Raw genomic sequence first — 25,110 nt, 5'->3', positions numbered from 1 at the left:
TAAATACCAGTATCAAGATGCTGTAACAAGGGGATTGACTGGAATGTCTAAAGGTGGGAAAGTCAGATCAGTTATAGGTCAATGTCTCCTCCCCCCTCCCAGGAGGAAGAAGAGGCAGTTAGGAGGTTTGACGCGCATCGCCTGGGAAGAAGGGAAGGGGGAGAGGATGAGCTCAGTTAACTCTGTAGAAACGTCAAGGTTAAATTCTCAGGCTCCGGCAGGAACTCGTAACCAAAATACTTTGCCTGGAAGATAAGCAGTTAGCAACAGGTCTACACAACTTTGGCTCTACTCTGCACACACGCAGAGGCACTGAAGTAAGACATCCAAAATACATATTCTTCATGAAGCATGGAAGATATGCTGAAAGCCTATCTGACACCATGTTGGGCCCAAGAGTGGCCCAGAGAGAGCCCAGTGAGGTGCTTAAATCACCAGGGTGCCAGAAGATTCACAGTGGGCTGGAAGGACAAAGGGACCAAAAGGAAAGAAGCAGGATAAGGGCACAGGCCCTGAAGGTGCCCCACACTTGAGAGGACACTTACCTGCTCAGTTGGTCATCTATGGGAGGAAGATATATGTAAGGAAACCTAGGAGCACCAGAAGCAGAAAAAGGGAAGGGGATGGCAGGAAAATCTTCTGCACAGGCCCAGGAGAAACCGTTGGGAAACTACCAGTGGCTGGGCAGCCAGAGCTAATTATTACTCTGACAGCCTAATCTTAATCTCTTTACAGTTTCTCACAAATTATTAAAACCATGACAAAAGCATTGTAAGGAAAGAAATAAATGTAAGAGTAACGCTGTCATCTCCACAGTAAAAAGCTAACTTCTCAGCCTAGCCTAACCTCCTTAATTTCTTATAATTCCATTGCTGCTTTAAAATACTCTATTTAATTGTACAGTAGAGGCAGTAGAGAAAGCAACTAGTTAAGATATAAATTCAGCCATGGCCTTTGAATGGTGTAATGTTAAGTTTACATATAAACAGGCAATTACAAGAATTTCTTGCACGTTTATTTTTATGTTCTACAACAGAATATTTTGATGTGAAATGATAAATAAGATGTGGGTTGAATCCTGCCAGCTCTTTCATTCAGTCTCAAGCAATTCCCCTCCTTACTGTAGTCCCTATTCCGCATAGCTTTTGTCTATGCAGGTCCTGTTATCTCAAACACAGCATTTTTTGTTGCCAGAGGAGATCTATTCAATTTTCACCTGGTTGTACTTCCACTGAGATGTGCTATTATACAATAACTGCAGAAAATACTAGGTGCGACAATTAAATTTTTAGGTGCCAATGACAACCTGGTACCTGAGGTTGGTGGAGCCCTGGCTTAAGCAAAGTGTAAGAACAATTAACACTATGAGTCCATTTGGAGTGCCTGATAGTTTTTGAACATTTGTAGTTTTTGAATATTTGTAAAATTTATAAAATATTCAAATTTGTTCTTAATCATTTTAACCTTTTTCATATTTTTAAGGGTATTGAGTTTGGAGTTAAGCAAGGATAAAGATGTTGAAAGGATCCATGGGAGTGGTATTACTACTCTGGATATTGAACCTGTTGAAGGACGATAGTACGTACATTATACTATATTTTATTGCAAAATTATCTTATGAACCATATTATAAAATATGTATATTCATTAACTAATTGCGAATGAACATAAGTAGAAATTAAAATTTCACTTTTTTGACAGTTTGGTATACCTTAATTGGGTTGTAATTTGTTTCCTTACAGCATGTTATCAGGTGGTTCAGATGGCGTTATTGTTTTGTATGACCTTGAAAACTGTAGTGGAAAACCATGCTATACATGTAAGGCAGTTGGTTCTGTGGGCAGGTATGTATTCTTCAATAAAGGAAATGCTTACAATGCTGTCATTTACATTATATATTGATATAGTACTTCAGATGAATATTTTGTCTCATCATACCATAAACAGAGAAGAATAATATAATTTACTGGGTATATATAATAACATGTATGAAGAATATACAAATAATGATATAGTTGTCAGGGCTTGTCGCTGCCGCCGCTGGGCGGGGCGCCAGCTGAGCCAGCCCTGACATCAGAGGGGCACCAGGGATGCTGCAGGACCCTGCTCTGTTTAAGGAGGGGCGGTATACATCACCCCGACTCCCTCTCAATCCACTCACTGGCCTGCTCAACCTGGCCTGCTCACCCCCTGCGTCCTCCATTATCTCCTCCTGCTGCTTCTCCTCCTTGGCTGATAAGGGCTCTGTTTGGGCTGCTGCTGGGCCCCTATTCCCCCTGCCTTGGCCCTTTTCCTCTGGCCTGCTTAGCCCCCTCTCTTCCTCCTGGAGGGTGGGACTAGCTGGTCTCTCCCTGCTCCCTCCAGCCCTCTGAGGCTTTGGCCTTTCGCCCCTTCCCCCTGGAGTAGGCAGGTTCTGGACCTGGTTGCTGGCTGGGGGGCGGCAGGGCCGCTGCCTCCCGGTTGCCTCCCACTGTTCCCTCCTGGCAGGTCTGGGGGCTGGGACTCAGACCCTGGACAGTAGTATTACTAGCATAATATAGTTCCAGAAGTTGCAGACCAACAAGATTTTTGCTATATCAGTGTTTCTGAAGTCAGCACATTTGTCCTCTAAGTATCAAGGGATACCTGCAGATAGGTAGTGTTGAAAACAAGCAACCCAGATACCACGTCTTTTTCTCTAACAGCTTTGCAGCACTGAAAACAAGATGAAGCCCTGCTTTGTTGTTGTTTCTCTCTTACACCTCCCTCTTTCCCCTTTGCTGTTAAACATGTGGAACCAATGAACCAAGAGATGTACAACAGTCTAAAAAAAACTACTTCATACCACTGATTTATGGAATGATGTGGTGATAGGGAACGATGGCTACTTGCTTTGAATGTTTGGGAACAGTGGTGTATGGCTGTTTTCTTCATGCTGTTGGTGGGTTTTCTGTAGGCATCTGCCTAGGATGCTGAACTGAAACCAGGAAGGTGCTTGTGTTCTTAAAAAGGTAGTGTTGTCCAGCTTCAGCAGATGGAAACGGAGAGGCAAAGAGATGGCGTTGGGGAGAAGTAAGATTTTACTTTCTTTGCAGCAGATAGCCATGATGTTCCATTTACAACTTGGCAAACTTATCTCCGTGGTGCATGTAAACAAGATTTCATAACTGGATGTGTCACAGCTTGGAGTTCTGGAATGGTGGCTTGTAGCTCAACTGGAGCTGTGAAAGGGAGCAGTGAGTTCATAATGGTACTGATATAGTTCATGTTGTAATAAAAGGAACGTTGTAACACCTTAAAGACTGGAACAATTTTTCTAGCACAAGCTTGCATAAACTAGAGCCCACTTCATTAGATAATCTGATGAAGCAGATTCCAGTCTATTGAGTAAGAAAATCTGTCTTTATTCAAGCTTGGGGGAGAAATAGTGTTTGATATTATTTATTATTTTATTATTTATTATTTACATCATTTATAGTCCACCTTTCTCACTGAGATGCAAGGCAGATTACACAGTATGAGGTTAATACAATCAGTATCGAGTAAGTGCATTTCAATACAATACCATAAGGTAAACATATACAAGTTTAAAGACATAGCATTAGCAAGGTTCCAAGACATAGTAGAAAATACTGAAGCAAAACATAATCAATTCTAGGACTAACATTAGACAACATGGAGCTCTGGTTGTACATAGGAGTACATATTTAACGCAGCAGATAATATATAAGGCAAAAATGGTGATGAAGTCTATGATCCCCAACTCGTTAGCGAAGCATCTGAGACCCCATCCCTACAATGCAGCCCTCCCATTTGAGTAAAAAGCCTTTTTGAATAGTTCGGTTTTGCATCGTTTACGGAAAGCCAGGAGAGTGGGGGCTCTTCTGACTTCCTCAGGCAGGTTATTCCACAGGATAGGGGCCACCACAAAGAAAGCCCATGTATGGCCTGCTGCTGACTTCACCTGTGTGCAGCCTGGCACCTGCAGGAGACCCTGTTCAGATGAGCGAAGCTGCCGTGGAGGAACATAGGGAGGGAGATGGTCCCGTAGGTATGCCAGACTAAAGCCGTGAAGAACCTTGAACTGAGCACGGTAAACAATAGGTAGCCAGTGGAGCGATTGCAGGATGGGAGTGATGTTCATGCTCCTACTCGCTCCTGATAACAATTGAGCTGCAGCATTTTGCACTAATTGGAGCCTCCTAGTTAACTTAGATGGGAGGCCAATGTATAGATCATTACAATAGTTAAGCCCTGATGTTACCATAGCATGGATCCAAATGGCCAGGTCAGCCGTGTCAAGATAAGAAGCCATCTTCCAGGCTAGAGCGAGGATGTAGTAAGCATTTTTTGCCGCTGCCTTAACTTGTTTTTCTAGTAATAACGCTGGATCCAGTATAACCCCAAGGCTTTTAACTGAGTCTGCTAGGGTCAGATGAACTCCATCGAAAGTGAGGAGTACAATGTCCTTCAAGATCTCTGCCTTCCCAACAAGCATCACTTCAGTCTTGTCTGGGTTCAATTTCAGTTTGTTGTTTTTCAACCATTTCACCACGGCTGTCAGGCAGCGATCTAAGATTTCCGCTGCATCCTGTGGGGACCTGGATAGTGAGATATAGAGTTGGGTGTCATCTGCATATTGATGACATCCCACTCCATACCTGCAATTGAGGTCTCCTAGTTTCGATTTTAGTATTTTATCTGTTGCTGTTTTCATGATCGATTTCAAGTTATATTTTAATCAATGTTGTACCTCGCCCTGAGCCTGCTTGCGGGGAGGGCGGGTTAAAAATAAAATAAATCAATAAATAAAGGCTTTATGATTATCTTTATGATTATCCTATCTGCCCATCAATGTTCCTCACCCACTCTATATTATCTTTTATTCATTGCTTTCTCTTTAATGGCTAGATTCACATCCAGTATCACATCTTTTAACGGCTGTTATTTCTAACTGACTTCTCCATGTAACATCTCCCCACAACCATCCATCACTTGTGCAATGTGTGCATCTGAAGATGTGAGTTATGACACAGAAAGCTTATCCTTGAATAAGTTTTGTTAGTCCCTGAAGTATCTCTGGACTCTAATCTTTCTTTATTGCCCTACAATTTAGCTTGGCCCCGATTGGCTCTTGAGTGCCAGGTGATGCACTGAGTTCTAGAAAAGATGGCTTCTCAGGTCACCCAAAAAAACCTTCCACCTTGGCATGTCCCCATGCCAGACCATCTAGACATTGAGGGAGCACACATTCTACCAGATGGTTAAGATGAACAACAAATGGATGCCAACCAGAGATGCTTAAGATAGCACGCTTTTTAAGTTTTAGATAGGCAGACTTTTAGACAGCAACAGTAAGGTTTTCTTGTTTTATATCTGTTGCCTGCGTGTGTGTGTTTTTTGCTTTGCAAGAATCCTTAATGCTAATAAATATAATTTTACTTAAACTGAGTCTGGAATTCATGACTTGGGTATGGGCACACCCTAGAATGAACCCAGAGATTGGAAAGCCAAGACATTGGTAAAGTTTTTAATCTCACAAAGGTAAAGCTTTTAATCTCACAGAGTGAAAGAGAAGTGAGTTCTGCCTACCTGACTGCTGGAGTGGTGGTTATCAGCACCCAGAGTAGGAGGTTTGGGGCAGCTATCCCTATATGGCTTTAAAGGCCACATGCCCTTGTATTTTCATCTTTTCTTCTTGGTCAAACATGATAGTTGTGTCCTAAAGGCAGTGGATTTTGTTGGGAAGAAACCTTAACTGCAGCTGAGTCTGTATCGTAACTATTTGAGGTCACTGTGCATACCAAAATCAGGGTTAGGATCAAATTTATGTTCTTATGCTAAGATGTCATTGGATTTCACAGCAGAGTATGCGTTGCTGATGTGTGGCTTTATGAGAATATTCGAACACTTGCAAACATACTTGATTTGTAAGCTGAGCAAGGTCCCCAGCATTCCCTGAACACTTGTAAAGCATGTTTATCATGATTAAGATCAATAAGCGAAAATACAGAAAAGTAAATGATGTAACCATTAAATTTAAATTGGCATCACCTAATCTTCATGGTACGTTTTCATTGGGTTGGCTCCAAAGGGCCGCTTGTACAGATGAGATTTTGGCTCATGAATGGAGGAGAGGAGAATCTGCTGTCCATGTTGGTGTGCATCCCTCTACCTGTAGCCTTTCACACCACATCCCATGCTGTTCCCATAATGCCCGGATCTTGGGGACAGCTTCGTTGGGGGTTTCAGCTGCACAGAGGACATGGGAAATCCCTGTTCAGCCAACAGAACACTGCTCACAGGTTCTCTGTGCCAAACCCATCAAATTCAATAAGTAATGTCATTTTTGTGGAATGGTGGGTGTGAAGCTGCGGCTTCTGGATGTGAAAAATATTGTGGGGCTTCTCCCTCACCAGGGCCCCTATCTGATTGTTCGCCATTCAGCCAGTTTCATAAGATAGGCCTCAGATAGATAGGGAACAGGGTTCCCTGCCCAGGAAGTGACAGGGAACCTTCTCCTGCCCAGGAAGTGACAGCACGCCCCAGCTGTCTCCCCTAGTGCTTCCTCCTTGGCCATCACAGGAACCTGCTTTTTAAGGATTCCCCTTTCCCACCTCCCTGGATTTTCCCCAAGTCTCCACTCAGCCTCCCTGAGTGACTGTCCTCCTAGCCCATCTGTTGGGAAGGTTGGGTAGACTCTGCAGTCTCCCCAGAATTATAAAATTTAAGGTTTAATAGGTAACCTGTAACTCTTGCCTTGAAAGAGTTCAATGCATAATTCCACCTAGAATTAAAGAGGAAGCTTACGGACTTTGCTGTGCTCTGCAGACTCACCACTAGAGGGCTGTATGACATATCTATTGAATGATAGGGTCTTGCCTTACTTTTGAGCTAGCAGAAGTCCTTTGCATTAATAACGCCTCCTTCACATTCTGAGTGGGTAGATTGTTCCTTTCTTTTTGTTCTGGCTGGGGAAAACAGCCAGGGATCAGGGAAGAGAATCAAAGCTCTGGCTGTGCTCTAAGAAGAGGTCTTTTTTAAAATGCCCAATAGATTCAAATGGTTCCAAGTTTGGGGAACTACTTCAGTCTGCTGTTAATGCAATGACTACCAAGTAATTCCTTTGTTCTTAGCCTACAAGAAATCTGTGAATCTTGCTTTGGATCAGAGAGATACAAGGAGAATTGCTGGCCTTGGTAATTCCAGTAAGGTGAGGCCATTCGTCTTTCCTTGCCCACAGAAACCATGGTGCAACATGACACCAACAGCACCACTTTACATCTACGGGCCTGCCCCATGCGTTGAAGACAGAAGTGCTGTGAAGAATGGGCCTGAAACATCACCCCCCTATCACTTTTTAATTTTTTTAAATTTTATTTAAAAAGAAATATAGAGTGGACAGTAATACGGTAATAATAAGAACAATAAACCATGCACAAATTAACATAGTTAAGAATAATAAACAACAAAAGAGTGATACACAGTACCTAGAATAATATAAAAATAAATATCAGTTACATGAAAATTGTAAAAAGGTATGCTTGACTGCAAACTATTCTCTCCATCTTATTACTTGCATATACTCAGAATTTTATATTCAGCATTCTGAAATTTTAACTTTACAATTGATCCACTTCAACAATACCCATTCTTAGTTTTTTCTTAATTTTCTGCCACCTATTAAAAAAAGAAAGTCTATTTTTTTTCTGAAATTCTAAGATCGGTCTGTTACATAAAAAAGAAGCTAGTTTTGTCACAGATGCATATTCGTACTATAATACTACTAGGTAAAATATAATGTATTTTTAAGATTCAGCACAAGGCAAGACTTTAAACATTTTATATTCAACATTATGTTCAGCCTCATAATATTTAGTATATTAGCTTAATTTATTTAACTTAATCTATTTTAATATTAATTATACATTCTAAATTTAAAGAGTTGACCTGTTGTGTATATAAAAAATGCATCCAAGCATGAAAAACATAGCAATAAAAAAGATATTGAAGAGGAGAGAAAGGAAAAAAATTCTATAACATAGTTATATAAATGAACAATAATTGTAAGCAACAGAATATATAAGCTTTGAAATGAATCTCCTCTCCATCTCCATTTCCGTTTCTTTCCTTCGTGCCTTCTTCAAACTTGCGTGTCTTGAATTGGTTTTAGTAATTTGCTCAGTTTCTGAAAAGCTGTAGAATCCTTGAATCATCTTATTGGAAGGGGCCTCCTGGGTCAAAGTCGCCTTGCACCTTCCAACGGTGTCATACTAGCCCTCAAAATACACTCTAAATCCAAATTGACCAAAGTATCTCAAGTACCACAAAACCCCAGATTAGTATTTTAGAATTCCGTTTCCAAAACTTCCATTCTCTGCTCTGCTCTGATCAGTAAGCTTGTTTGTAATGTTTTTACTGATTCAATTTTTTCTTGTATTTCTATGAATACTTTCCACTATGTCTTAATTTCTTGGATGTTTTGATTATTTTCTTGAGTCTTCTGATTTATTTCTTGTAATCCAGAAAGTAATTCAGTTCTTATCTTTTGCAAATCCTTATTCCAGTGAAAAATCCTTGCGTAATCTGGTCCGTTTTCTGTAGCTGGGTAAATAATTCCTTGTTTTCCAGCACTGCTTCTTGAGTCTCCTTATTAGTTTTTATACTCTTGCTTTAATTCTGTAAACAAAGTTTTGAATTGTCTTGAAAGAGAAGATTATTTTTGAGATATTTTATTTATGTCATTTATAGTCCTCCGCCTTTCTCAGTGCGACTCAAGGCAGATTACACAGTGTGAGATTAGTATAGTCAATATTAAGAACATTTCCATAAACAATGCCATAGGGTAAATAGATTCAAGTTCACAAAGACATGGAATCCAATACAACATAGTGGTGAAATCTGTGGTTCCTAATGTAGGCTCTGGTATATCTTAGAAATGATCTTGAGTCTGATTAAGGACTGAATGAAGAGAGTTTATTTAGGAACTACAGCTTTGATAGACAGCAGAGAAACAGAATAGATACTAACTACCTCACTAAAGAGGGAGAGAGGGACTTCTGGGAAGAAACAGCAAGTAGCCTAAGAATACCAATCGGGAGACATGAAAGGAGGAAAGAAGGATCCCATCCTGCTATCTGTCAGACTTGGGGCCCTCTGCAGGTATTCTGTGTCTTCTGCCTTCTCTGTATACAAGACATTGTATTTCCAACACCTTACTCATTAGCGGATCATCTGAGCCCCCCTCCCTACAATACAATCCTCTATCTGAGTAAAAAGCCTTTTTGAATAATTCGGTTTTACATCGTTTGCGGAAAGCCAAGAGAGTGGAGGCTCTCATGACCTCCTCAGGTAGGCTGTTTCACAGGATAGGGGCCTCCACAGAAAAAACCCATGTATGGGTTGCTGTTGATTTCACCCATGTGTATCAGTGACATTTTCTGAACTTAGTTTAGCTTTAGCCTTCTTCATAGCTGCAGCCATTTTCTTCAAATTGACTTATCTCCTTCTTCACCTAAATACCTCAAAAGGTCTATCCTTAGAATAGATTAGTAAGAAAAAAGGAAAGTCAGTTCAGTTTCAAGCCTGTAGGTGGTAGATTATGTAGCTGGAATAATCCAATAGTTCAATTTACTCTCAGCCAACAGGTGGCAATATAGTTCAGTCTGTAATTTGAGCTTTCAGCCATTTTAACTAAAATGAGTGAAAACAATTTTAAAAAGAATATTTTAAAAAGAATATTTTCAACAGCAATCCAGGAAATGTATATTACTGTGAGCTGCTGCCCCGCCCACCACTCTGGTCCTGCCTTCTGCTGTGGCTGGCTCCGCCCAGGCGCTCCCTTGGCCTCATATGTGGATGAGGAGAGGGGGTTAAAGCCACCAGTCTCCTCTCCTATCCTGACGGGCTGTGGCTGCCTTCCCTCTCTCTGTACCAGCCCCAGTCACCTCAGCCGTCTCCTTCCCAGCTTCCATGGGAGCGCCCTTTATATTCCCTTTCCTCCACCACCTTAGATAATCCCTCCACCCCCCCTTCTTCCTTGGCCCTCTCTGCCTCCATCCCGTCCTTTGCCCCTTGCCCCCCTGATAGGCTGGGCTCCCTCTTCACCCCTGAGCCATCCCCCTCGAATCCCTCCCCTGCTTGTCCCTTTGCCCGGGCTGGGCCTGCCCCTCGTTGGTTGGGCGCGGCTCCTTCTGACCCCACAGCAGGCCCCGGGTCAGGCCCAGCCAGCTACTCCCTGCCAGGCCGGCTGTCATGCCATGGGGCCAGGCGGTGGGCGTTGACACTGGAGCCTGTCCCAGCTCCCTGCACGCTGGCCACCAGGACTGCTGCCACGCCACTTCATGCATCAGCTGAGCAGCAGCGCTGAGCAGCTTTGTTGGGACTGGCTGCTCCCAGGTCACCAGCCTGTGGAGTGGGCTCCTCAGCCACCAGTGGGCTGGCTGGTTGAGCGGTGAGTGGGGCAGCCAGGCCGCAGATCTCATGGGTCAGGCTCTCCAGGCGGGAGGGTTGCATCCGTGGACCCCGGGCCTAGTCCAGCCATGCCCGACAATTATAGTTCAAACAGTTAAAAAAAGGACTTAATATAGCAGTTTTGTAATCCAAAAACAGCAAGTTAGATCAGAAAACGAAGCAACTGAAGGTCCATTATGTAGTTTCATTTCTTCTTAGGAAAGCTGAAGAGCAGTAGATAAAATATAGGGGGGAGGGAGCAAATAATGTTCTGATAATTACTTGGCAGTGTTCCTAGATGTGTTTAAAATTACTTCTTTAACAATATATTAAGATGCTGAAATGAAATTGTAAACAATCTTCATACATGCATCTGTTTCCAGTTAGATTTTGCGGACTTTATCAGCCTGAAGTTCGACAAACAAGTTGAAAAAAATAGTTTTTATGTCAGTGTCCATATTTTGTTTTGGAATTCAGAGTCCAAATAAGCCGTAAATAATTGTGTTTTGATTTTTCTTTGGAGAGCTGTGGATTTTACTGGTTCTCTTCATTCAGAAAAATAAAATTAAAATGTAGCTCTAATTTTTAGTTTCTTAGAAGAGAAGAGGGAAAATAATTCTTGATAGACCCCAGAAAAATATTATATATAGATACTTACATGACAAACTTACCCTTCTGGCCAACCACGATCTGTTCCTGCTTTGATGTTGTGGTGTCTGAGGACACAGAAGATCATTAAGACCCTAATTAAAAGAGCTAAAAAATTTTCTAGTGTTAGGAGAGGGGCTGGGGTTTATTTTTCTCAATCCTGCCTGTCAGTTAAGCCCAGGAAACCATATCAGCACAGGAGCATACGGATGTGTGTGTTGTCAGACAGCCACCATCTTGCTTCCCTCTCTCAGCCTCTTTTTAATTTATAACATCCAGCCTGATCGAGAGTTCTGGTGAACTCAAAAAGTTGCATACTGTTTTGTGTCATTTTTGGTTCTTTCTAATAAAAACTATTATATGAATCACGTTTTGTTTTGAGCATGTAAAAACAGACCTTTCATTATAGAACATAGCTAGGTCTTTGCACTTCCAAAAGAACTTTAAAGGTCAATATTAGCACTTTGACTTGGACCCAGAAGAAAATTGGAAGCATTTCACGTAGAACAAGATTGATGTGATCTCTACAGTTGGCTCCAAGCAGAATTCTTGCTGCAGCATTTGGTACCAGTTGTAGTTTCTGAACTCTCTTCATGGCCAGCCCCATGCAGAACACGTTGCAGTAATCTAAACTTGATGTTACCAGAGCATGCGGCATAGTGGCAAAACCCTTTTTACCCGGGAAAGGCCACAGCTGAAGCTGGTGGAAGATATTCCTGAACACCACTGCCCTATTTATCCAACAGGAGGCCCGAGCCCAGCAGCACCCCAGGCTATGAACTTCCTCCTTTAAAAAACACGCAGACTCATCTGAAATTGCAGACTCCTCAATTCCCGGACCAGTTCTTCCACCATCAGTAGCACCTCTATCTTGTTCTTGTCAGGGTTCAGCTTCAGTTAATTTGCACTCATCCATCCCGATTATTATTGATTTCATGGTTTTGTGACTTTTAATGCATTTTTTGAATGTTGTTAGCCACCCTGAGCCCATCTGTGGGGAGGGCAGGGTATAAATCAAATCAAATCAATAAAACTGCCTCCAGGCACCAGTTCAAGGGTTCTTCTGCCTTCCTGGGAACCGCTTGATGTGTGAGGTAGACCTTAATGCATAGTCCAGTCCAAATTGCAGGATTGTCTTACTCAGAAGTTTTTTAAGAGCCAGCGTTGTATAGTGGTTAGAGTTGCAGATTAAGATCTGGGAGATTCGGTTTCGTTTTCTCGGCCATGTCGGACGCTCCTCTCCGCAGGTCCGGGAGGGAGCGCCTGAGCAGCCTGACCGGGCGGCTGATATGCGAAGATTAGCCCCCAGAACTCCCAGTGAGGGAGGTAGGGTCCGGAATGCGGCGGGAAGAGCCCCCTGAAATCTATGCAGGGGGTAAATTGCCCGTTTGTTCCTATGGAGGCCGGCAGACGTGCGCGGCACCTTGAGTGCTGCCGGGCCATGGAAAACGGCAAAGAGCAGAACTAGGCGGAAGCCTGTAAGTAAGCGAATCCCTTCTGTTATTACAAGCGCACGCGAAGGAGTGGTGGGATCTGAAGCTAAGAAGGCTCGCTCTTCCCCCTCGCTGAGTTTCAGAATTTGGTTGGCGGTCCCCCCCCCCCTAAAATGGCAGCGAAAAAGCAGAGTCCCGCTTTGGGCAAGTCAATCTCAACTGCCCTGCAGGGGAAAGGAGAGTCGCTCGAGGACTTGGTGAAGAGGTCGGTTATCGAAGCCATAAAGCCCTTTGTTGACAAGCTGAATGAAACAGATCAAAGGCTGGGCTTAATTGAGAGCGAAGTGAAAACCATTAAGGAAGCAGCGGGGGGGGGCAGAGAAGTCTGCTTGGGAAAATGTGTCACTCATGAGGGCAACGAATAAAGAGTTAAAGCTGGTGGAGAACCAGCTGATCGGGCTACAAGTGGAACGAACACAGACAATTTTGCGCCTCCAGAATGTGAAAGAGGAGGAAAATGAGGATTTATGGGATCTGGCCTCGGAACTATTGGCGACACCCGCGAGGGCAACTAAAGAAGAGGTAAAAAGCACCATTTTGGAAGTCCGTTGGGCTTCTTCAAAATATTCAACGAAGCGTCAGCTGCCTCGCGAGATCATCATCGATTTTTCATCTAAGAGAACATAAGAACATAAGAACATAAGCAAAGCCATGTTGGATCAGGCCAGTGGCCCATCCAGTCCAACATTCTGTCACACACAGTGGCTAGAAATCCAGTGCCATCTAAAGGACTGTCAGTGAGGCCAGGACACCAGAAGCCCTCCCACTGCCTTCCTTCCAGCACCAAGACAACAGAGCACCACCTCCCCACAAAGAGAATACCATCTATCTCCTGTGGCTAATAGCCACTGATGGACCTCTGCTCCATATATTTGTCCAGTCCCCTCTTGAAGCTGGCAATGCTTGTAGCTGCCACCACCTCCTGTGGCAACGAATTCCATGTGTTTATCACCCTTTGTGTAAAGTAGTATTTTCTTCTATCTGTTCTAACCCGACTGCTCAATAATTTCATAGAGTGCCCACAAGTTCTTGTATTGTGAGAAAGGGAGAAAAACACATCTTTCTCTACCTTCTCTAACCCGTGCATTATCTTGTAAACCTCTATCATGTCTCCCCTCAGTCGTCTTTTCTCCAGGCTAAAGAGCCCCAAGCGCCTCAATCTTTCCTCATAGGGAAAGCGTTCCAACCCTTTAATCATTTTAGTTGCCCTTCTCTGTACTTTTTCCAGTGCTATGATATCTTTTTTAAGGTGTGGCGACCAGAACTGTACACAGTACTCCAAATGAGGCCTCACCATCGATTTATACAGAGGCATTATGATACCGGCTGATTTGTTTTCAATCCCTTTCCTAATAACCCCTAGCATAGCATTAGCTTTTTTTTATGGCAGTCGCACACTGTGCTGACGTTTTTAGTGAGTTATCTATCATGACTCCAAGATCTCTCTCTTGGTCAGTCTCCGCCAATTCAGACCCCATCAACTTGTATTTATATTTTGGATTTTTGGTTCCAATGTGCATTACTTTGCACTTGGCTACATTGAACCTCATTTGCCACATGGATGCCCACTCTTCTAGCCTCGACAGATCCCTTTGGAGTGCCTCACAATCCTCTCTGGCTTTCACCACCCTGAACAATTTCGTGTCATCTGCAAATTTAGCCACTTCACTGCTTAATCCCAATTCCAAATCATTAATAAACAAGTTAAAAAGCATTGGACCCAATACCGACCCCTGTGGCACCCCACTGCTCACCACCCTCCACTGTGAGAAGTGCCCGTTTATACTCACTCTCTGTTTCCTATTAATTAGCCAGTTTTCGATCCACAAGAGGACTTGGCCCTTTATCCCATAGCTACTGAGCTTACTTAGGAGCCTTTGATGAGGAACTTTGTCAAAAGCTTTCTGGAAGTCAAGATAAACAATATCTATCGGGTCTCCCTTGTCCACTTGTTTGTTCACTCCCTCAAAGAACTCTAACAGATTGGTGAGACAAGATCTTCCCTTACAGAACCCATGCTGAGTTTTCCTCATCAGCTTTTGGTCATCAATGTGCCCACTAATTTTATTTTTGATAATAGTTTCCACCAACTTACCCGGTATTGACGTCAGGCTGACTGGCCTGTAATTTCCCGGATCTCCCCTGGAACCTTTTTTAAAGATGGGGACAACATTAGCTACCTTCCAGTCTTCAGGAACAGATGCAGAGTTTAATGACAGATTACATATTTTTGTGAGGAGATCTACAAGTTCACACTTGAGTTCTTTCAGAACTCTTGGATGTATGCCATCTGGGCCCGGTGATTTATCAGTTTTTAAATTATCTAGCAGTCGCATAACCTCCTCTCTCGTCACCTCAATGTGACTCAGGTCTTTCAAAACCCCTCCCAAAGTCAGTGCTTCCGGAGTGGGCATGCACTTCTTATCTTCCACAGTGAAGACAGAAGCAAAGAACGCATTCAGCTTCTCGGCCATTTCCCTATCACCCTTTAGTAATCCTTTTACGCCTTGGTCATCCAAGGGCCCCACTGCCTCCCTAGCTGGTTTCCTACTTCTAATATATTTAAAGAATTGTTTATTGTTTTTCTTTATGTTCTTTGCAATATGCTCCTCATATTCCCTTTTTGCCTGTCTGATCACAGACTTGCACTTTTTTTGCCACAGCTTATGGATCCGAGACACTATCCTATACAACTCATACAATGCAGATCTGGACTTTCTGGGTAATAAAGTTAAGATACTGAAGGACGTTCCATTTTTAGTTCGGAAAAGAAGATTTAAGTATAAAAAGTTTGCAGCGCTTCTGAGGGAACGTGAAATAAAGAATAAATGGCTATTTCCGGAAGGTATCTGGTTTAGTTACAAAGATCAAGCTTACAAGATAACATCAGAAGATGAACTAAGGGATGTTGAGGACAAAAATCAAGAATTTCAGCAAGACACCAAGCAAGAAGAAAAGGATTTGAAGTCTGAAGGGGGGGGAACGAGCACTACGGTTGCAGTTGCTCAGAGAGAACTGCGTCCGAGGCCCGGGGGGGGGGCAGGAAGACTTAATTTGGATTGTAATCTGTATTTTGCAAGGTCAACCACTCCATCAATATCTTACAAAGTTTTAATTTTTTAATAATGGCAGTATGAAGGGAAAGCATTATTTGTAGTGTAGTGTTGTTATATGTTGTTGTTGTTTTTTCTCTCCTTCCCCTGCCCCCTTCTTTCCCTCTGTATTGTTAGTTAATGTAGGTAATAAAAAAATAAAAAAAAATTCAAAAAAAAAAAAGATCTGGGAGATCCAGGTTCAAATCCCTGCTTTGTGACCTTGGGCCCATCATACTCCCTCAGCCTGGCCTGCCTCACAGGGTGTGGTGTTTAGAGAGAATGGAGGAGAAGAGAGCTGCAACCGGTAGGCTTGTCAGCAGGGTTACAGTCAAGTCGATCCTACAGTGGCTTCAACCTCATTGTAGCCTTATATAGGGAGTTTTCTGTGTAGATGATGCTGGGTCCCACGTTAGGCTGTTTTCCCTAAACTAAGCCAGCTCCTCTACTCATAAGGAGTAGTGGGGCCTAGATTCCTTAATAACGTAGGTCTCTCCTGGCACTTCCTCAGGAGGGGGAAGGCCAGGCATGCACTCCTGCACCTGGTCTATGCCTCTGAGCTAGCCCTTCACCTCTGGTCCTGGAGTCTTGGAGGAGACCATGCTGGGGCCTCCTGGGTTGAGGGCCCTGTTGGTTCAGAGGGCAGCACCAGTGCTGGCTCAGGGTCCCTTGGTGAGGAGCCTGACTCACAGGAGAGGTCTGCCAGGGTGGGGCTTGGGAGCAGATGGTCTTCCTCCTCTGATGAGGCAGGTGGTCCATGATTGGATTTAAGGATTTTCAAAGGAAAAAAGCTTTTTTTAAAAAAAAAAAAACCTTTGTATTGGGATTTTTTTAATGTGTTGTAGTGCATGTTAGGGGCTGTAGGGTTGCTGATTGCCTGGAGAAAAAAATGTCCTGTCCTTTTAACAGAGGATTAATGGTGTATTAATATGCTTCATTTAAGGCGCAGGACATTTGGCAACAACCACCCTAAGGGACTGTGGAAGTGAAACAGCTGATGAGGCAGTCAAGGAAGCAGTTATTCGTGTTGGTATCTGGACTTGCCTTTAGGGTCATCTTGAGAAATAATTGCTGTTCAGTGGCACTATTGGAAGTGTTGGCATGTGGGACAAAAAGTTTGAATTCTACACAAATATTACATATTCTGGACTCCTTAGGCAATTAGCTGAAGTGGTTTTGTTCAGGTTGTTCACAGGCACTGTGCTTTACATTGTGTGCAGTGCAGATCATGTACTGTGGGTGCAGGGCCAGTTCCAGGTCTCCACAGGTCCTGGGCACCAGGATATAACCGACCCCCTTTTCCTTTTGATGCAGCCCGTTTCTCCTTTAATCACACCTCTCCATTTGGCTCCTCTCCTTTCTTCTTTAACTACTACCTTTTCTGTTTCAGTTCGCTTACCCTGGTAAAGAGAAATCATACACAGTTTTGTTAGTTACTGTTTAATACCTTGTATAAAACCAGGGGGGAAGTGCTGTTCAGTAAATTTTTCATTGTGTATAAAAGCAATGCAGATATTGTTCTAGAGGAGGTCTCAGATTCTGCAGATAAATTACTCCACTCCCATCATTGGAAGTGAGGCAGCCAGTCCACATCTATCCAAAATGCTGAAAAAGCTGAACAATCCCAACATACTGATTTTCATCCAGTAGAAAGAAGGGAACTTAATTTTATCATTCAGCACCGGCTCAGAGCTTCGGAGAAGCCATATTTAGCTAACACAAGGGTGAGGGGACATTTTTAATACTGAGAAATACGGCACTCAGTTTTTTAAACCAAGAGTTATCTTTAAAGCAGCAAATTTAATCTTACAACAAATATCATAACCAAAGTGTCAGCAGTGCCCTTCAACTCTCTACATAGGACAGATAGGTCAGTCCCTTTGCAATAGAATGAATGGATGTAAATCTGATACCAAAACCCACAAAAAACCAATGGGAGAACATTTTAATCTTCCAAGACGTTCCATCGCTGACCTAAGAGTAGCAGTTCTCAAGCAGAGAAACGTCAAAGGAAAATTACAACATGAGATTGCTGAAATTGTTTGCAGATTTGGAACAACGGTTCATCCAGGGTTGAATTAGGACATAGGATAATATATTATAGCTATCTTATTTAGTTTATTGTATGTTTAAAATTGTTGTAACTTGTAACCCACCCTGAGCTTGCTTGTGGAAAGGGTGGGATATAAATCAAACGTATAAATAGCTTCCTGATACTCTAATTTACAATACCTCTCCCATCCTCTGCCTGCATTATAAGGACTCCTTTTTCCACTCCTTATATCTTACAAAGGGAGCTCTCAGAAGCTCATGCCCTGGAAATCTAGTTAGTCTTTAAGGTGCTTCTAGACCCGAATCTTGCTCTTCTACTACAGTCCAGCGCAGCTGCTCACCTGAAACTATCTCGGTGAGAGATTAGCATCCATCACCATAAAGTAATAAAGTTGCCATTCTCCACTTTACTGCAGCGTGAAGTTTGCAGTGTGAGAAAAGAAGCACAACTGTTTCACAGCAGGGGTGGACCTTGGCTTCTGCCCCCCACTGCCCACTTCTGACACCAACACTGTGGGTGTGTATTAAATATTACTTACCTTTGATGTAGCACTTTGTGTGTGATGGTATTAGCTTAAGTAATATACTTAAGTATGACAGTTTCTGTACTGTGGGATTATACACTATCTAGATTTCAAGAGGGAGAAAAATGGGGCATAGGTATGGTGTGTCTTGTGGGCTTTTTGAAGTATAGTGGGTTGAATAGGAAGCTGAATGGGTTCCTTGTCCAGTAGGTGGCAGCCATAAGCTCCTTCCACACAGTGAGGATTCTCCACATTGCTTTCACCATTGCTGCAAATGCAGAGGCCATGCGCATTGGTGACAGAACTTTTTTGCCCACTTTCTTCCATCTTTCCCCCCTCAACATTTCCTTTCTTTGTATGCTCTGCAGTAACTTTGCATTAGCTCTTCTGCAGCTGGTAGTGCAGTGTAGGAAACATGCCAGAAAAATGATACCCCCAAGGTGGTAATTGCAAGAAAAATTTGCCAGTACAGGCAAGACTTTTGCAGGGGATGAAAATGCTTGCCGTTCCTTCCAGTAAGTGTCCTAGCATGCTTGGACTGTGTTCTTTCCAAAAAGATCAGAGTAAAGCAGGTTTGGCAAAGAGTGGGTTGTGGATGTTGAAAACCAAGGAGCAGGAATATTATAGGACTGTTACCACAAGCTACCAAAGAAAAAGCGCCATTTGGAAGCCAAAACAGAGACCAAAAGATCTTTCTAGAATTTGCTATGCTGTTAAATTATGCACGAAATAACAGGAGACTACAACCTTGACCATTTTTTTCTGATTCTGGGAGCCAAATAATTTAGGAGCCAGCGTCATTTTTCAGTTTTCAAGGTTTTATACTTCAGTGACAATATTTTCTAATTATTGCTAGAGATGTAAAATTTCCAGAAGTGTTGAAGCCATCAGGGGAAACTGTGTGTGTTTTCTGTTGGGGGGGGGTGGATTTTGGAAAAATTGAAATATATACAGTGATTTCTTTTTAAAAATACGTTTTATTTTATTAATAAGATTAAAAACCCAATAAAAAGGATGGAGAAAAGAAAAATTAAAGAAAAAGGAACAGAAAGAGAGAAAAAGAACAGAAATTAGAGGAAAAAAACAAAGAAAAATAATACGTATTTCATTTTCCTCTACACACCTATCGTATCTTTACACATATTTATACTTGTAGTTTTAATACCTCTAAAATTTACCTTTTCAGTACTGCCCCTCTTCTATTTATTTTTCCCAAATTTATCTTAGAATCATAGAATCATAAGAGTTGGAAGGGGCCATACAGACCATCTAGTCCAACCCCCTGCCCAGTGCAGGATCAGCCTAAAGCATCTCTGACAAGTATTCATCCAGCCTCTTCTTGAAAACTGCCAGTGAAGGGGAGCTCACCACCTCCCTAGGCAGCTGATTCCACTTTTGAACTACTCTGACCGTGAAAAAGTTTTTCCTAATATCCAGCCGGTACCTTTGTGCATGTAGTTTTAGCCCATTGCTTCGCGTCCTACCCTCTGCTGCCAACTGGAACAGCTCTTTGCCCTCCTCCAAATGACAGCCTTTCAAATATTTAAAGAGAGCAATCATGTCCCCCCTCAACCTCCTTTTCTCCAAACTAAACATTCCCAAGGCCCTCAGCCTTTCCTCGTAGGGCTCAGTCTCCAGACCCCTGATCATTCTTGTCGCTCTCCTCTGCACCCTCTCGATTTTGTCCACATCCTTTTTGAAGTGAGGCCTCTAGAACTGCACACAATATTCCAGGTGTGGCCTGACCAAGGCAGTATAGAGAGGGGCTATGACCTCCTGCGATTTCGATGCTATGGCCCCTTTGATACAACCCAGGACTGAATTAGCCTTTTTTGCCACCGCATCACACTGACGGCTCATATTCAGTTTACAGTCCACTCTTACCCCAAGATCCCTTTCACATATACTACTGCCCAGAAGTGTATCCCCCATCCAGTATTTGTGCTTCTCATTTTTGTGGCCCAGATGTAATACTGTGCACATGTCTTTGTTGAATTGCATCCTATTCACAGCTGCCCACTTCTCCAGAGTATTCAGGTCTTGTTGAATTTTAATTCTATCTTCTTGGGTGTTTGCTACCGCTCCCAATTTGGTATCATCAGCAAATTTAATGAGCAGCCCTTCCACTCCTTCATCCAGATCATTGATAAAAATATTGAAAAGTACCGGGCCCAAAACTGAGCCCTGCGGCACCCCACTGGACACCTCCCTCCAATCTGATGAAACGCCGTTGACCACCACTCTTTGAGTGCGGTCCTCCAACCAGTTCCCTATCCACCAAACTGTCCTGTAGTCTACTCCACAGTCTTCCAGTTTGCCCATCAGAATGTCATGGGGGACCTTATCAAAAGCTTTACTGAAATCCAGATAAATCACGTCAATAGAGTTCCCCCGATCCAGTAAGCTGGTCACTCGATCAAAGAAGGAAACCAGGTTGGTCTGGCAAGATCTGTTAGAAACAAAACCATGCTGACTTCCCCGGATCACTGAGTGGTCCTTCAGATGCTTACCGATTGATCCCTTTAAAATCTGTTCTACTATCTTCCCAGCAACAGAAGTCAGACTGACCGGCCTGTAGTTTCCCGGGTCATCCCTCCCTTTCTTAAAGAATGGGATAACATTCGCTCTTCTCCAATCTTGTGGCACATCCCCAGTCCTCCAGGAGGCCTTGAAGATGATGGACAGGGGTTCTGCAAGTTCTCTGGAAAGTTCTTTCAGCACTCTTGGGTGCACCCCATCTGGCCCAGGGGATTTGTATTCATCCAGTGCAGCCAGATGCCTCTCCACTACCTCTCTGTCAATGTCAATTAGCCACTCAGGTGTCCTGCCACATTTTCTACTATCTCTAGATGTGCCTGAGTTCTTCAGGGAGAAAACAGAGGCAAAAAAGTCATTAAGCCTGTCTGCTTTTTCTCTGTCCTGCATCAGAGTTTCTCCATCTACTCCCAACAGCGGTCCAATTGCCTCTTTTACCTTGCGTTTGCTTCTCTCGTATCTGTAGAAGTTTTTCTTATTGTAGCGAGCCCTCCTGGCCAGACCCAGCTCGTACTGAGCTTTGGCCTCTCTGATGGCTGATCTGCAGTACCTAGTAACCCTCATATACTCCTCTTTAGAGGTCTGTCCTTCTCTCCATTTCCTGAACATTTCCTTTTTCTCCCTTAGCTTATTCTGGAGCTCTCTGTGCATCCACATCGGTTTCTTGGAGCCCTTACCATGTTTCCGTCTTGCTGGGATAGTGAGGGCTTGAGCTTTTTTGCTAATCTTCTCAGAAATCAAATCCACAAATCATCAATTCATTTTTTCTTGTCTCACACAGAAAGTCAATAAGGGGTTTCCAATTAACCATAAAAGTAGACAATGTTTTATCTCTGATCAAAGCTGTGTTTAGCCATCTCTGCTAACGCCATCATTTTCACAATCCAATCATCTATTGGCAATACTGTACTTTTCCATTTTTGCACATATAAAAGCCTAGCCACCATTGTCATATATAGAAATAGGATACCATGTTTATTTTCCAACTGTTTATCTATTAATCCCAACAAAAAGGTTTCTGGTTTAAGTTGTTTATCAATCTTCAAAATTTTCTGTGTTATCATATGAATTTGTGACCAAAATTTTTTTGCTTTAGGACATGTCCACCAAAGATGATAAACTATTCCTTCATGTTGCTCACATTTCCAACGTTACCTTTACTAATTTTTTGCTAATTTATCAGGAGACATATACCACCGATACATCATTTTATAAAAATTTTCTTCAAGTATGGAATTCAAAGAGAATTTGAGCCCCTTTGCCAACATATTTTCCCACTGGTTCATTTGTATATAATACCCAAATGTTTTAGCCCATCTTACCATACAGTCTTTCACACATTCTTCTTCTGTTTCAAATTTCAACAAAAGCTTGTGCATTTTGGAAATAACATGTTCATCATTTGTACAAAGCTCTTTTTCAAACTGTCTTTTCGTAGTCAAAGCCCCATAATTTTTTATCTGATTTAAATCTGTGTAGTAATTGTGCATAGAAGAACCGTCAACATTTATAACCTTTAGCTGTTGATCTTCCCTTGTCTTCAATTTACAATCTCCTTGAGAGAACGCTAATAATTCTCCATAAGTGAATTAATAATTCTCTGTAAGTCAACCATCTCTTTAATTGTCGTTTCACCTCTATAAAAAGCTTCCTGTGTTGAACTCCAAAGTGGTGTCTTCTGTGATAATTTCCAGAAGTTTTGAAGCCATCAGGGGAAAGTATGTATGTTTTCTGTAAGGGAGGGGGGATTTTGGAAAAATTGTAATATATGCAGTGCTTACTTTCCTATGAGCACTAAACTTATTTTAGTACTTTGACACTGCAAGTGCATAATATATAACAGAATATAAAATGGTGCTGTTTGTCCTCTTTGTGAAATTTAAATGATAAATGTCTTTGCTTTGTGCAAGCAAAACTGCAAATATAACCAATACTTGAAAGGCAGGTAGAAACTGTTGAACCCTATGCTACCATAGCACTTGTATCATTATTTTCTCCAAGAGGCAGGAAGAATATATATTGAAGGTGGAAAACGTTCTGTAGTGAACAAATGACATCTCTAGTTATTGCTTCCACGAAACCTAATCCTAAGCGCTTTACAGTTTCTCATAATTTTATTAAATCTGTGGCAAAAGTGTTGAAAATAAATATTAGGTGGCCCTGATTGTCATTTCCGCAACAAACAGCTAACCTCCAACTCTAACCTGATTTCTTATCATTTCAATATTCCATTAAAAATACTCCATTGAACTCAGTATTAGACCCAGTGTAAAACTGGTTAAAAATGAATTCCCACCATCAAATAGTATAAAGTTAATATATATAAACAAGCTATGACAAGAACTTCACACATGTATTTTTATTCAAAACATTCTGATGTGAAATGATAAATACGCTTTGTGCATCTACTGGAAATGACCAAGGGCCATTGGTGGTGGAATTATTACTGAAAATGCAAAGTACAACAATGGACTTTTTAGGCACCATGGCAACCTGGCCCCTGGGATTTGTTAATTCCTGTTCTGGACTTTATCCACTAGTTATTCTGCTCCTGAAAGAAATTTTGTTCTCTCATTCCCCACCTCCAACTCCCAGCTTTTTCCTGTAGGTATTTGATTCTTGAGAATGTGGCCTGTAAAAGAGGTATAAGTTGTATATAATTGTCACAAAAATCTACCTGACTAAATGTTGTCTTTCTATTATTGCATTGTAGAAGACATCCTGATGTGCATAAATTCAGTGTAGAGACTGTTCAGTGGTATCCTCATGACACTGGCATGTTTACATCAAGTTCATTCGATAAAACGTTAAAAATATGGGATACAAATACATTGCAAGTAAGTCATTCATTTAATTTTGGAGTCATCTAACCATGGGAGGTGCTGTGCATCTAGAGTATGCAATGCAAAACACACTTATCAAGCTCAGCGTGAATCATAATGTTAAGCATTTTGATTATTATTAATAATTTTTAACAATGACAATAATACTATTATCACTGTTATTATTCTATCCTTCTCTTCCTTCTAAGCGCTGAGATGCTCCTTCATTTTATCCTCTTAACAACCCTGTGGGATAATTAGGCTGAGAGAGAAAGTGTCTGGCTCAGTGTCACCCAGTGAGCTTTCTGCATTATGCCCAGATTTAATAATGAAAGCAACGTGACGGCGTTCTCATTTCCCCTTTCTGTTGAACCGGTATGGTATGACTGTCTGCTGAAGAGCTGCTTAGAGAGCAGCTACAGCAGGATCAATTCTGACAAGTAGTAGGTACCAGGAGTCGATCAGGAACAGGGCATAGCAAGGAGAGGTCCACCCAAGTGTTTATTCATGCTGTTCCTACAGTATATCCCTCCAGTATTTATATGGTGGTGCAGAGTTGGAGATAGTTTACAGATCTATCGATTCACTTTGTGCCTCCCTAAGGAAATGCAACTTTTCCCATTACCAACTGCTCGCACCTGGAGAGAGACATTCAAATGTCTGTTTCTTTAGTCTAATCCATGAGTATGATACAGTTTCATTTATTCTTTTGCTTGTTTTCTTACTGCTACCTTTTATGCTTGACAAATAGTGAATCCTTTAGTATAAGTTATTCTCATGGAAAATTCTTATATCCCACCACTTGCTATTTTGTTTTTCTTTCTTCACTAATAAGATTAGAATAATTGTTGCTGTATGTGTTCAGGGTTCTGTTTTGCAAATACAAATATTTTTCACGTACATTTGGATAGTATTTCCAAGATGGAAGTTTGATAACACTTTTTACATTTGTGTAGACTAGATCATTTTTAAATGGTGGATCAATTATAGTCAAGTCAAGTCAAAAGAGTTTATTGTCTATAGCCATAGGCCGTGGGCTCCAGTACTGGCTAGGGTGTTTACTCAAATTAATGGTTCAGGCCTAATCCCCTCTGGATGGAAGCTAAGCAGAGTGGTACCTATACACAAAAAAGGGGATAAATCTGACCCACAAAATTATAGACCAATAAGTCTACTTGACACAGCAGCAGAACTGTATAGCAAATATCTACTGGCAAAATTGGAAGATTGGGTGACCACCGAAAAAATAATTCATCCCACACAAGCGGAATTTCGGAAAGGTCTTGGAACTATAGACGACTGCCAAACGCTATACCAACTGGCTTACTCTGGAATAAATGGGCCAACAAAGGCACTTTATGTAGCATTTGTTTACTTGGCTGCCGCATTCGATTCAATCAATAGATCCCGCTTATGGTCCAAGCTTGCCAAATTTAACATTGATAAGCGACTGCTCTTTGTGCTCTGTGAGCTGCACAAAGATACTTTTGCCCAAATCAAGGTGGGAACCTCT

General features: G+C 42.0%; 1 protein-coding gene across 2 annotated transcripts in view; it reads left to right on the top strand.

The window, feature by feature from the left end:
• ERCC8 (ERCC excision repair 8, CSA ubiquitin ligase complex subunit) overlaps positions 1–25,110 on the top strand; it is a 73,347-nt gene that overhangs the window by 2,642 nt on the left and 45,595 nt on the right. The window contains exons 2-4 of one of the 2 annotated variants that reach the window (XM_054986677.1): positions 1,483–1,578; positions 1,743–1,844; positions 23,489–23,612. In XM_054986677.1, the coding sequence (XP_054842652.1) occupies positions 1,483–1,578; positions 1,743–1,844; positions 23,489–23,612 (322 nt within the window). Of the gene's footprint in view, positions 1–1,482; positions 1,579–1,742; positions 1,845–3,074; positions 3,230–23,488; positions 23,613–25,110 lie in introns of those variants that run through there. The other variant, XM_054986679.1, reaches the window with a different exon arrangement.

The sequence above is a fragment of the Eublepharis macularius genome, chromosome 8 (genome assembly GCF_028583425.1).
Source record: "Eublepharis macularius isolate TG4126 chromosome 8, MPM_Emac_v1.0, whole genome shotgun sequence".
NCBI lineage: Eukaryota > Metazoa > Chordata > Lepidosauria > Squamata > Eublepharidae > Eublepharis > Eublepharis macularius.
This window is presented reverse-complemented; position numbering and strand designations above follow the sequence as displayed.